The sequence below is a fragment of the Amblyomma maculatum genome, chromosome 3 (genome assembly GCF_055883805.1).
Source record: "Amblyomma maculatum isolate TAMU_Amacu chromosome 3, ASM5588380v1, whole genome shotgun sequence".
Taxonomy (NCBI): Eukaryota; Metazoa; Arthropoda; class Arachnida; order Ixodida; family Ixodidae; genus Amblyomma; species Amblyomma maculatum.
In genome coordinates this window covers 200,612,620-200,627,003 of record NC_139346.1, presented here as the reverse complement: position 1 = coordinate 200,627,003, position 14,384 = coordinate 200,612,620, and the positions used below count along the sequence as shown (strand labels likewise).

At 44.0% G+C, this 14,384-nt stretch overlaps 1 protein-coding gene across 2 annotated transcripts in view; it reads right to left on the bottom strand.

The window, feature by feature from the left end:
* Cap-D2 (CAP-D2 condensin subunit) overlaps nt 1–14,384 on the bottom strand; it is a 61,225-nt gene that overhangs the window by 22,231 nt on the left and 24,610 nt on the right. For both annotated transcript variants that reach the window (XM_084599225.1, XM_084599226.1), the window contains exons 14-20: nt 12,473–12,604; nt 7,833–7,912; nt 6,960–7,129; nt 6,196–6,449; nt 5,448–5,532; nt 2,466–2,605; nt 1,734–1,866 (exon numbers count right to left, since the gene is read on the bottom strand). In XM_084599225.1, coding sequence (XP_084455351.1) covers nt 1,734–1,866; nt 2,466–2,605; nt 5,448–5,532; nt 6,196–6,449; nt 6,960–7,129; nt 7,833–7,912; nt 12,473–12,604 — 994 coding nt within the window. The remainder of the gene's footprint in view (nt 1–1,733; nt 1,867–2,465; nt 2,606–5,447; nt 5,533–6,195; nt 6,450–6,959; nt 7,130–7,832; nt 7,913–12,472; nt 12,605–14,384) is intronic.

The following is a 14,384-nucleotide window of genomic DNA, read 5'->3' as shown; positions in this document are numbered from 1 at the left end:
TCACACCGCACTTGGGACGTGCGGCGTCCACTGCCAAAAAATCATTGGAAAGCGTGATAGCATCAAATGCCATTTGAAGCAAACAATGCAGCTTACCGCATGCTTTGAACTATTGAATGAACTATTCTCGCAAAAAAAAAAAAATCTGCCGCTTTTTAACGTCTGCAGCCGCCATAGTTTATGCTACGCCGCACATTCAGTACGATGACACACGATGCACGTCACCTTTCGCGCAAAGAGGGCTCACAAAACACACCGAAGATAGTGTTATATGCAGGAACACTAACTGAAGAAAGCATCCAATGTTGTCTGCCACGGGGCCACGGGCCAAGCTGGATTGTCGGCGCATGCGTAATGCGTGATGCTGTGTACGAAGCCCGGGAAAGAGGAAGGAAGTGGAGAGAAAAAGCTCGTCTACTCGGCAGAAGAATGGGCACACCCTTGCGTTTCACTCTATCACATTATTTCCCCTCTCCCGCTGCAATGGCTGCATCTTCTCTGTAACACACATGGCTGCTTGCAAATGTCATGTGCCGTTAAGCAGCAAACGATCACCGCAGATGCGCGCTCCTATGGGGAAAGGGCGCGGCACTGCTCTAAACTGGCTGTCGCCAAACCGGTTCTCTCGTTTCTTCCACATGTGACTTGAAAACATGCGGTAAACGGCCGAGGGTGATGCAACTGTCTTTGGGGAAGGCACACCTTCCAATTCGTGTTGCGGAGTTCGATATATCGAAAGACCGGTGAAATTAGAGTTCGATATACAAAACAGCAGTCCTATGCTTTTACATGGGATTTTCAAGGGGATATTCCATGAGTTTCATGTAACCAAAATTCGAATTATCTGGATTCAACTGCATGTTTATTGAACATCATCAAGGATGTTAGGGGTGGATCCAAAAAGCCTTGGACTGGCTTGACAAAGGGATGTGCCTCTACATACAGGAAAAGCGGCTGCAACTGAGCACGGGCAGAACAAGAAGAAAAACATGACAATAACAAAAGAATTATACATGGCTAAGCATTATCATGAAAAACAAAACCTTTCCAAGCAAAATACATAAGTGATAACTGTGAAAACAGCGAAGTATAGATACGTAATAAATACAAAACAAATCATTGAAGAAAGTGTAAAGCAAGTAAAAACAGCAAAAGTACTTCAAATCTCATTATGTGAGTTAAGGTAGCTTGGGATTATAAAACGAAGCATTTGACGGCCTTAATTTGTACGAAGCGATGGTACATACCATTCCCGTTTATGACGTGTCGAGTAATAAATGCTTTTGGGGGGTTATTAGCAAGATCATCGTAAAAAAGTACTACTGATTGTTTTGCCACCTTCCACAATGTTTCAATAATAAAAAATTATAGAGTTCATTTGCTGGCACAATTTTTAATGATGCAAAAAAAGGTTGACTTTGAGCTTTAAGTGGGGTGTTTGCAATGATTGCAATTCACTTCAAATCATGTGGGCATTCAGCGTATCAACATCCCTGCTGGGATGCGTGGTCTAGGATCCAGAATCTTCATGTGAATCATGAAGGGTGCTGTAGTGAAAGGCGCCAGGTCAATTTTGACCACTTGGGGGTTTTGCATAGCACAACGGTGCTTTTGCAATCTGACCCCCATAAAAAGTGACCGCACGTTGCTGTTCCAAAAGCTGTTACGCAATCCAATCGTGTCTGTGCAAACAAAATGCAGCTGCAGAAGAGCCCCTACAAGTCCAAGCTTACCGAGTCAGAGTGGCTGAGCTTCTCAACAATTCTGCAGGTATGACCGCAGAGGTCGAGGTCTGCTTTTCCACGTTCCCCAAATCCAACAGAGATCAGGGTCTCTAAGTTCCTCTTCACTATGTTGTTGTCGGCACTGCCAAAGGAGAGCAAGTAAAATCTTCGTTCAAAAATGATCTTGAGCTGGACGAGTAGAGCAGAAAGAAAGCTGTGGAGTTGTCAATCAGCAGCAGCTAAATGTTCCAGAACAGTGTTCCCATATTACATGAGCCTATATTAAATGCGGGTTTTTGCAGTAGCCTTAAGTTAAATGGAAGCTCATAGGTGACTGCAGCTGGCACAGAACAGGGTTAGTTGAAAACTTAGGCTAGTGGGTAAGTGATGTGAGGTACCATAGCACAAACAAGAAGAGTACAAGACACAAGTGCTACCTTCCACTAAACATTTTTATTTTGAGGTCCCAGGGTTCATAAAGGAATAAATTGGGTGGGAGGAGGAAAGCATCTGAACGGTTTTCATTCCGCCCACAGATCAAGACTGAAAAAACAAGCAGGCAAAAAAAAAAAAAAAAAAAAAAAAAAAAAAAAAAAGAATGAGACACTAGTGAGGACACGTCACGAATTCATACGCTACCCCACCCCAAGGCTACCCCAAATGATCCTGCAGCATTCATGTAAAACATGCACACAGAAGATCCGTATTTATGCTCTCCCAGACAGAGTGTTTTACACATACCTGGCCACCATGGAGAGCAGCTGGGTTGCCGCAAGACGGTGTGCTCTGCTGGTCTCTGGCTGGTCAACACTGCTGTATCTTTCCCACAGAAGCCGCAAGACCGTGGGGGAGATGTCACCCGTTTTCACCAATTCCGTCACCTGAACAAGAATTTCGAGACATCACCTCTCTACTACGTGAATAAGAAAAGAAAAAAAAGGGAGGGGGGAATTCGAAGAGCAATTAGCAAATGTCACGTCTTCCATGAAGCAGTTGCTGCAGGAGCTGACTGGTTCACGTGATGAGTCAAGGCCCGTTAGGATAGGCGCACAAAAACTGCATGCTGCACTCTGCTGTGAACAGTTACAATTGGAGCTAGTCACAGGATAGTGGCAAAGAAGAGCTCGCCAATCCAAACTTAAAAAGGCCAGAAAAGCTGTTCAACTCATCTGAAAGTTAAGATCAAATTACACTGAAAAGAAAAACAAAATATAAAATTAAACTAGTCGCTTGCAACCCTGAAAATTTACTACTTGGCAAAAGTCTAGACAGTGGTCATCTGCTTGAGAGGTGAAAACGGCACAACAATGACCATTTTAAGTATTTTTTTCACATTTCAGTTGATGTTTTTTTTTGCACGCATACTATTAATAGTGTCTCAGCAGAACTACCCCAAGACGGCTAGGGCCTCTTGGCCTCTTTCACAGTGCGTCGTGGTAGTGACACAAGTGTTTGCGTAATGTGTGAGGAGGGTTCACTGTCAAAACTGCATATGACACGTGACAGGCACACAGTTTAAACACCATGTAGATGGAAGTGTCGAGTGAAGCATGCGGCCGGGCTCGTCTGGATGGCTAACGCGTGGCCAGTAGCTGCCATCACCGTGGACTAGTTTGGTTTGGTTTATGGGGTTTAACGTCAAAAACCGACACGGGCTATGAGACACCGTAGTGGAGGGCTCCGGAAATTTCGACCACCTGGGGTTCTTTAAGTGCACTGACATCGCACAGCACATGGGTGCCTTGCTTTCCGCCTCCATCGATAAGCAGCCACCGTGGTGGGATTCGATCCCGCATCCTTGGGCACAGCAGTCGAGCACCCTAACCACTGTGCCCCCTCATTATTAACTAGTTCAAAAGTAGTAGCCTCCATATTAATGCAATAGCATTAGGGGCCCCGTGTTGCAGACAAGCTGGTTAGGCATTGTTGTCTGCTGTAATGCGAAAGTCTTCGAGGAAGCAAATAAATAAAAACGGTTTCAAACATACAGGGAATCAAACTCGGCCCCTTCAGATTGTGAGACGCGCACAATGTAGCTACATTCGAGTAAAGGTGCATCTAGTATACGCTTTGCCATAAGACTGCGTGCTAACGAACAACTGTGTCATTAGAAAGGGACTATTACAGAACTAATTAAGCAAGTAACAAAGTACATTTCTGCTAATTTTGCGCTTTGCTTGCACGCAATTTTAACACCAGCATGCGGTGCCCACAGGAAACCTGCAATCGTACTGCACTGCCACAACAGATGGCGAGCAACCAGTACAAAATGTATGGTGTTTGCCTATAAATGGACGCGGAGCGGACACGTTTCTTGAACTATATGTGCGGTGGGTACAATGCTGTCTACCGGTGCGGGACGTTCATACGAGTCGTCTTCTACGAGTGCTGATGGTGCATCCACGTCTGGTTCTCAGCGATGAAGCAAGCAAAGTAAGTCAGAAGCCGAGAAGGCGGAGATGAAGTCTAGGCATGCAGAGGCAATGAGTGTTAGGCGGTGCGAAAATGCTGAGATGCGGGCACAAGGCAGCGGCAGTGCTACAGAAGTAGGCCGGAGACACGGATAACGGCAAAGAGCGCATTCTGCTGAATGCGCACTATGACACATCAAGTTTCAAGAAGCGGCGTCCGAGCTCAGTGGTGACATCATCGCCCGGTAGGCATAGGAGACAATAAAAATAAATAATGATAAATTGAAAAAAAAAAAAAAAAAAAAACACGTCAATGTGTGTTCATGAAATGCTATCGCGACATGCCCTTAGTAGCGGAGCTTAAGTGTCTCCTTAATTTTTGAAGCTCTGAAAGCCAGAACTAAGCAGTCGAACTACTCTAAGACAGGGCAATCGATCTTTTGCTGCATCTGCCAGAGGTGTGGGGGCACACCTGCAGCATGCATGTCAGGCATAAGTACGTACTGTTTTGACAGTTGCTTGCTGTGACGGCCAATGCCTTGGACTTTCACGGATATCGTCTGAAACTGCGCCGCCAGTTTGAACTATTTGGATCATCGCACTAACAGGAGGTCGTGTCAGTAAGGTTCTACTATGCTGAGTTCTAATAAACCACATGCTCCTGCTCCACAGTTCAACATCTGCATGAAAATGCATTCAGTGAAGTTCAATTCAAGTGAAATCCGATAAACACAACTTTCTGATTAAACAAATTACCTCCTATATAAGTGCCTAACTAAAGTTCTTTCAGTGTGCAACAAAATTACTGGCTGAAAAAGAGGGCAGCATTTTTTTTTTGGCTTCATTAATCTAGTTAAAACTGAATATGCTGCAAAAGAAGGAAACCGCAAACCTTACAATTTGAACCAAGCTAGGCTTTGCTTGCTGCAAGACATGGTGAATAGAAAACGACAGAACCGTGGTAACACTAGCCAAGCTTCGAAAATCAGCCCTTGCTGTTGGCATGCACTCATTCCCTGTTGGCACAAAAATAAAAAGAATTACTTTTTTTTTTAAAGTCTAGAGGTAGAACAGGTGCTCCAGACGACGAAAAAAAAAATGCTAGTATAAATAATTTACCAGCCAACACAAGCTTATATTGGATGCAATTGGAAACCCCAGTCAACAAACTCGTTCCCACATGGGAAAACACAGTGTAAACCAGCCGGTTAATAAATAAAGAGTCTTTACACCTGTCTATGATACCAATAGAAAATGCACTAGAGCTGTCTGCTGAATTCTATGCAAGCCCTCAAAACACTCGACATCTTACCAGTTGTTCAAGGCATATCAGCTCGCTTGAAGATGCAGAGTTAACAAGGTCCGATAGTCCATCAGCAATATTGCGAGCTTTTGCCCTGGAAAGGCGGAAAGGAAGGGAGGAAATACCACAATGAAAATAACTACGCACGTGGGCAGCACTTTTGCTTCAGTTGGCTGCACTTCTCTAGGAATCATGTATGCATGCACTTCCCAGGTAGTCCAAAGCAGCAGCAGACAGCTGTGCTCATGCTCAAACATGGAAGTTACGTATATATTTACACATTCAGATTTTACACTAGCTATTGTTAAACTGCTCAGCAAAAAAACAAAAAAGCCTGTCACGAGTATCACAACTTTCACTTTGACGGATGCTAAGCAAAGTCTAGACCCCATTCCCGTTCTCAAAGTTTACGCCCCAATATAGTCAAAGTTTGAACAAAAAGTCTGGCTTAATTTCATGGAGTTCAAATTAAAAGGAACTCAAAATGGAATAGGGGAACCCTACACATAATATAAAGCCATAAATTTAAACCACTGCTGAAGCAGCAGTCATTTTACTGACCCCACAAACTAGTTTGAGTAGCAAGTGGTAGGGTTCTCGAGAACAACTAACACCAAGAGAAGGCTCCAGCATTTTTATCGACACTTGAGCTTTGCCCAACGTTGATGACATCCACTGCTCTCAGACAAATGCTCATTACAACTGATAAACTGAAGGAAAAGTAAAAGACTGTGCATGACTATCTGGTAGAACCCACTTGGCATTAGCACTGGGCTGGTTGAAATAGACGTCCCGGTACGAGTTGGCCACGGCCTCACGAATAGAGTTCTCCCTAGACCAGACCAGAGGCAGCATCCGGCGGATTCCCAGCATGGCATCTCTGATGCCCAGGTGGTGGGCCGACACAAAGAAGTTTATGGCCTCCTGTGTGTCTGACTGGGTGCGGGAATGCATCATCTCGCACAGCACTGGGATCATGGCCTGAATCTTCTCGGCAAAGATGGTGCAATCCTGTGAAAAGCGTGAAGAAAAACAAGTATGTACAAATAAAAAAGGGGAGGGAGGCACTGCACAAAACCAAGAAAAAATTTAAACGAATTTCAGCTATACACAGAATGAGGCTGTAACATTACAAGTGATGATATTGCCTTACTTTTTTTCCCTCCACCTGCAAGCACTGCAATTCCTTGGATAACCAGTCTACAATATCCAGATAAGGTTTTACAGGCTACTTGCTAGGCCCCATTCAGACAACTTTTCAGCACGGCTTCACAAACTAGGAATGGCCATGTTTCTATCCTTGGTAAATTTCAATTAAAGTTCAAACTGCGTGACATATCCAATAAGTTGCACCTCAGCCCAGCATACTACGACAAATTATTTGCTGTGTTCTCGACTCATCACCTCAGCTCCAACATGCCATGACACTGTTCGACTTAACAATTAGCCCTCATGTTTATGTTAAGAGAATCTAAGCAACTCATGAGCTCGGAACTCTTTTTTTTTTTTTTTCTCTCATACCTTGAGGTAACACACGAGCATCTTCTGCTTGTCCAGCTCTATTTTGTCACCGCTTGCTTCAGAACCATTAGGTGGTTCATCAGGTGGTCCATCAGGTGGTCCATCAGGTGGTCTATCAGGTGAAGCCTCTCTGTCTGCTGCTGGCGAGGCATCTGCAGTAGTTTTGTTTCCTGAGAAAAAAAAAAGAAAAAGAAAAGCATCCGATTTCCACAAAAGCCCTAATTCAATGCAGAAACATTAAAGAGGCATATTTATTAACTAAACAACCTCTTTTTTCAAATTTAATGCACTTGGAGATAGGAAACAAGATACAGAGCTATTTCTTGATTGTGATTGCTTGACTGTTCAAATTATACATTTGACTAACTTCAGAAATCTCTGGCTCAAGGACGTTTTGCACCATAGACAAAATGCTATTGTTGTGACTGGCATTAGGCTGCAGTATCCCACAAAACTGATATTTCCAATATTACCATAGACTGCTTATCACAAAGAAAACATTAATTTCGTTTTTGAAAAAAAAAAAAAGAAAACTAACAAAAGTGCACTTTTATAGCATCTATGGAGCTTTTCATCATTGGCAGTCAGCTTCAATCAATAGTGTAGCCTTTCTTTTTTCGTATTTTGCGGTGAAATCGGCTTACAGACACTGCTGCACTTCGCCTGCATTGCAGTGTAGTTGCCACAGCCAATGATTCAACTTTGGACGTAACTTTTATGCCCTGGTGCACGAAAATAATAATGCACGACAAAAATGAGGCGCAAAAAAGGCACTTCAGCCCATGAAACCCAAGCAGTGAGCAGCACAACGCACGCAATTATACTTGAATAACAGGTATGCATCCATAATAAATTTTTTTCCCCAGAACTTACCCCGATAAATTTTCTTCAGAACTTCCAACAAAGTTGGCATTTCGTTTCCTTCAATTTCATTTTCTCCATTCTTGTTATTTCTGCAGAGAGAGAGAGAGAGAAAAAAAAAAAAAAACCTTGAATCCCACTCAAGATACACACGGCATGCAAGTTTGCAAGTTACCATTAAATAACATGCCCATGTACCAAATGACGTGTACTGAACCAAATAATCAGTTTCCCAAATGAAAAATTAAGAAAAACGAGCAAACGACAAATTGAATATTTTTTTCGTTGAATGAAAATGAACTCCCTTATTAATTCAAAAATTTGAATAATTCGAACTAGGAGTGCAGTCCCAGCTGACGCTCATGAAAGTCAATGACGCCGGACACTCATGATTTCAACCACTGGAGAAGCTCACGTCGGCTAATTTGGACGAGGAATCCCGTCTCGGTACGACCTGCAGTCAGTGGTTACTGAAATAGACCTCTGCAAGCCTGAACTGCATGAAACAGTGGCGTGGTGTACACTTTGTGCGCACTATGGCAGGCACGTCGACGATCAGAAGATCCCAATTTTAGAAATATAACTCAGTCGCATAGTTTCCGTTTTGCTTTCTGTAACCTCGCACCATACAGCTGCGACTGGACGCTCGCATCGACTGGTTGCACACTATGGCAGGCACGTCGACGATCAGAAGATCCCAATTTCCGAAATATAACTCAGTCGCATAGTTTCCGTTTTGCTTTCTGTAACCTCGCACCATACAGCTGCGACTGGACGCTCGCAACGACTGGTTGCACCGTTTTGGATGCTGCTTGGAGCTTCACTGTTCTTTTATTTTTATTTTGGAATGGTGTCATACTGTTCTAATGGTTCTAACGGCTACGCATATGTCCCTCACGTGCATCCACTTGCTGATTCCAGTACGCTGAAACTGTGCGCTGGTCAGACAAGGTTTAATGCTTCACCACGTGGACTGTGTGGCAAGGCATCAAGAGTCACCACTGCTACTGCATAGCAATGCGAAAAGGGTAGCGGAGGCCGTAGCGATTTTGGAGCAGTTCCCTCGACAGTGAACGCAAAGCAAAGCCCTGACAAAACTGGGTAAAACAGTCTTTCTCACATGTGTTTCACAAATACTCTTTTTTTCCGAGCACTATAAAAAAATGCAATTCACTGGATGGTTCCTTTCGTGCATTGCCGCATGACGACTTTGCCATGCCACTCAGCTACAAAATCATATTGGATGTTGGTTTGTTAAAAGATCCTTTTGTATCCAATGTGTGACAGTGATTATTTTCTTTGCTTTCCTTTGCACACTTGCTGCTATATTGTGATCGTTGTTTGCGTATGTATGTACCCACTCCTGTAATGTCTCTCTCAGCGAGACAACAGTAATGTAAATAAACAAATAAATAAATGCAGGCAACCAGAGTGCAGATCGTCATCGGATAAAATAACTGTGATGCAAATGGTTTTTGGCTGCTTCTTCGAGCCCTTCAATAATTTGGACATGTTTTGTGGTCCCTTGAAGGTCAAATTAATGCGAGTTTCCTGAAGTTGTTGTTTCATGAAACCATAACATGCAGCGAGTCAAGGATATGCAAATATTTGAAACCTCAAATAGCTTGTGAACACTAGCACCAATTGCTACCCGTTCAGAAATCATGAAAGTTTCTATTCACCTGAACTCACGGCTACACATGATGGTGCTTGCACATGGCCGCATATTGCATTTCGCACATTTGTTAACTTTCTTTTTCCTTGCAGAATTTACTGTCAGAACTTGGCAAAGGCGTGCCAGGCCTCGCATAATACTTGGCACTCATCAACAGCGCTGGCACTCATCAACAGCCATCGCAGTGCGCTCACAGGGCCCGTATTCTGAGTTTGCGCCATTATCAAAAGTGTTGCTATTCCCCCGACCTCGAGCAATCTGATTGGTGGAAATGCCGGAACATTATGTTGTCACCTCTTCCGGTTCCATAGTATCAACATCCAGTTCCAGTGTTTCGACCAATCAGATGACTAGAGGTCTCGTGAGATGGCGACACTTCGATAATGACGCAAACTTGGAACACGGACCCAGGTCAGAAGCGAAGCGCAACTCCACATGGCATTTAATTGTGTCATGATGTAGTCCCTAATTAGCTGTGAACGAACCAGTGTTTCTCTTGTCTCTTATCGCTCTGATAAGAGATGGCGTGCACGTGAAAGTGGGCACTGATAGCGGAATAGTTTCGAGCTGGCCATGTTCACATGACTTCAGTCTATTACCACCTAAAAAATGTGTCTTAAGTCAGAGGAAACAGGAAGGAAGCGTACAACAAAAGGCTGGTCTCAGAGCCTGCTTGTGCAAAAGTACCACATAAAATTGAAACCCTGACACTGATTCATCTAATGTGGTTTCACTGTTGGCATGGTTTTGTTTTTTTGTCTTCGGTATGTAACAGCAATGAGGGCTATCATGGGGTCCGCAGTTCTGCGAAGCCGATACATAATTTTTACGCCCTGATGCAAGAAAATAATAATGCATGACGAAAATGAGGCGGGAAAAAAGGCACTTCAGGCCATATGATTGTCGCGAATGCTACATTTGTGGCAGCACTTCCATGTTGGCACTTTGCATTCAGAAGTTCCAAGGAAGTTGTCAAAGGGTTGATCTTTCACTTTAGTTCAAGTTTTTTGGAGCACTCCTGTGTTTACCAACAGCACACAATGTCTCGCCTTTCCGATATGAGGGGCTTCATGAGAGAAGCATTCAGCAAGCCTCACTGCCATGTATGTAAAAACTGTCAAATCAAAGTTTTTACTGAAAATCAGAGAAACTTAAGCTAAGTATTAGTATTTAAAAAAAAAAAACTATGCAATTATATTACTACTACATGTTTTCCCCTCCCTTAGTTAATGACTGCTAGGTCTTACACAATAACTATACACTATGCCGATGGGTGACAACAAATCTTTGCAACACAAGGTTTTTTTTTCCACAGCTGTGTTTTCTAAAAACTAGTTTTTAGTTTTAGCTACCTGCACTGATATCTATATACAGTCGAACCCGGATATATCGAACCCGGATATATCGAATTTTGGTTATATCGAACTCACGGAATATCCCCTTGAAAATCCCATGTAAAAGTACAGGAAAGCCGCGTCATATATCGAACTCAATTTCACCGGTCGTTCGATATATCGAACTCTGCAACACGCACTGGAAAGTGTGCCTTCCCCAAAGAGAGCATCACCCTCGGCCGCTTGCCGCGTGACATTTTCAAGCCACGCGCGGAAGGAATGAGAGGGGACAGTTCGGCTAGGGCAGCGCCGCGCCCATTCCTCAAAGGCGCGCGCATCTGCGGTTATCGTTTCCCGCGCGCCAGCACGTGACGTTTGCAAGCTATGTGCGTGAATGAACCAGAGAGAACCGGTGGGAACGAAAGGGGAAAAAACGCGATAGAGCGAAGCGCAAGGGTGCGCCCATTCTTTTGCCGAGCTATCTCCTGCCCCTTTCCCGGCCTTCGTTCGCAGTAGCACGCGCTACGCATGCGCCAAGCCAGCTTAGCCCGTTTTTAGACAGAACGTCGGACGCATTCTCCAACGTGTGTTGCGAACCCTCTGCGTGCGGCGGCTGACCTGGCTATGGCGCCTGCTGAAGTTAAGAAGCGGCAGATTTTTTTTTTTTTTCTTTCTTTTTTTTTTTTTTTGCGAGAGTCGTTTGTTCTTATTGTTGTGCTGTACGCGCGGCGTAGCGTAAGATATGGTGTTACGAAGCGGCATTTTTTTTTCTTTATTTTTTTTTCCCGGGAGTCGTTTATCCTTGCATGTAAGAATCAACGAAAGCACGCGGTCAGCTGCGATCATGACACCGGCTTTTAGCATTTTTCGCTTCAAACAGCATTTGCAGCTACTTTTATCACGCTTTCCAATGATTTTGTGGCAGTAGACTATGCCCGCCCCAAGCCCCCAAGTGCGGCGTGATAAATCGAACCAGGCTTGTGCAATCAAGCCATCACGGGCAGTCTACCAAGTTCGCTCCCCGCCGCCGCAGGAGCTATCAAAAGATAAACACGTCGCGACGTTATCGCTGCGCAGCATCTTGGCACGCTGCCAAGAAACGAGCTGTGGATGAGACTACCGAAACGGAGTGCGACATGCAAGTGATAACGCTGGCGATTTCTGCAGCGGCGACACAGAAACCTTGTTTTGAGCTGCCGCCCGCAGTTCCAACAAATTGGAAATGTTTTGCTGTCAAGTTGGTAATTTTTTGCACTGTCGCTGCGGCTCGTCGCTGAGATCGCTTAATCGCTTGTCTGTGAGCGAACTGGCCTTAACGCCTTGTTTTTTCCAAATTCTCGAGTGCAAAAGTGGAGGGTGGGTTTCTTATGCGAGTGTGTTGATTACGCGACAAATATAGTATTGTTTTTTCGCATCGTAAGTGCCGTCCCAGGCCGATTTCTGTATATCGAATTATCGATATATCGAACTATTTCGCGATCCCCTTCGAGTTCGATATATCCAGGTTCGACTGTAAGTCTAAAACATTCATTCCAATTGGGACCCAAATTTTTTCACTCATATTCGTTTTGATATCTGCAGAACGACCCAACATGCAGCGTTATCTACTCAGCCTACTGTGCAAGAAAGCAAAAAGAACCTACCCATTGTTCTCCTCGGTGCCAGGGTTGCAGAACAGGTTTATGTCTGGGTAAGCAGCCATGGCCTTCTTGAGCACCGCCACTGCCTCAGTACAGCAGCCATTCTTGAGCAGTGCTCTGATCTTGTGCAGAACCCTGGAAAAGTCGTTTTCCCGTAAGCCACTTTTATGGAACAACCACAAATAAAATGAGAACAATAGCACTGCAGGTCTCATGTGAGTGGTATGTTGATCATCAGATCACAACACTTCCATGTCTCTTGTTTGTCACCACAAACATATAGCTTCGTCATTCCTTTGTTCAAAACATTGGGCAAGTTATCCAGCAAATGGATGTTACATCTAACCTGGACGTTTGTCAGTATGCATGCTCACGTGTGGGCAATTATGCTATGCACCATCTTGGGCTGTGCCAATTGCAAACACATAGAAGATATTCACAAGGTCTTGAATTGGGAATATGACATGTGTGTTTCTGCATTCTGCCGCCACCATTTTTTAATTTGCATTTTATTTGCCACAAATTAAGAGTTAACTGACCCAAATAATTAACATAGTACTAGCTGCAGTAAAAGAAATAATAGCAAACAGGATGTGTGACTTTTAAGAGGCAGCTGGTTCGTCATTTTTCAAACTTGACCACATTTAGGTGGCATTAATACAGGTGTATTTGCACAGAGGACCCATGCAACAGGTCGTTCTAGCTAAACTTCCCTGGGAGCAAAGAAATGACGTGGGGTTATCGGGGCATTGACTGGGGCAGTCCAACATCAATACAAACCTTGCAGAAAGCAGCAAATCATGCAGCTAAGACACGACCTCACTAAGTGCACAAAATGAACACTTACTTATAGCTAAGATATTTGCGTGTTTAAGACTTCTTTACGAGCTTTTTCTTACACACACAGCAATAGTTTGGTTTGATTTGTAGGGTTTAACGCCCCAAAGTGACTCAGGCTATGAGAGATGCCATAGTGTAGAGGACTCCGGAAATTTTGACGACCTAGAGTTCTTTAACGTGCACTGACAGCGCAATGCACACGGGTGCCTTGCTTTTCGTTTCCATCGAAAAGCGGCCGCCACGGCTGGGATTCAATCCCGCATTATTGGGCACAGAAGTCGATTGCCCTAACCACTGCACCATCGCAGCAGGTACATATATACTGCAATAATGAGGGGGTCTATTTTTCAGTAATTTTAATCCTTTCAGGTCACTCACCATCCATTAGAATGTTGCTTTAAAAGGGCTTCTATATTTGGGTGTGTTTTGCCTACCTGCGAAACTTAATAATGGGTGATAATGGGGGAGGGGACACATTTAGGCTCTATTTTTAAGGGTATGGGCGTGACAGTATTACCATATCCTGCCTGCAGCTCCCCAACAGATCCTTACTCATGTACGTACACCTTGCAACTCGCTTAATTGCCAATACCTTAATTTTCTTTTATACTTCACACACATTCTTTAACATAGTTGTACACTACCACATTATGTGTAAAGCTATCCAACCGACATAGATACAAAGCCCTGCTTAACAAGCTGTACAAACATGCCTGTGTGGCCTAGGGTTAACATGTCTCACTCGGAATGAAAAGGCCCTGGAAGGTTTTACGTGGTTGCATGACATCGCACAACCCTACGCCCAATCAATACTTGGTCACGTCAACTGCCATCTACCATCTGCCAGAGCCGTGCCCGTGATTTTTTACTCACAATGCTGACATCGAATTTTCTGGAGAGCAGGGCATTCAATGTTGTTGCATTATGGTAAGCACGTATAGAGTAGCAGTGCTTTGGCATGTGTCTTGCGCAGTTCCAAAGCAGTACTCTTTAGCTTCTCTAGTCCACCAGTTACACAGACAGCCACACGAATTCGAACCCCTTCTCTTCCTGCTTCTCTGATAACCTCTTCTAC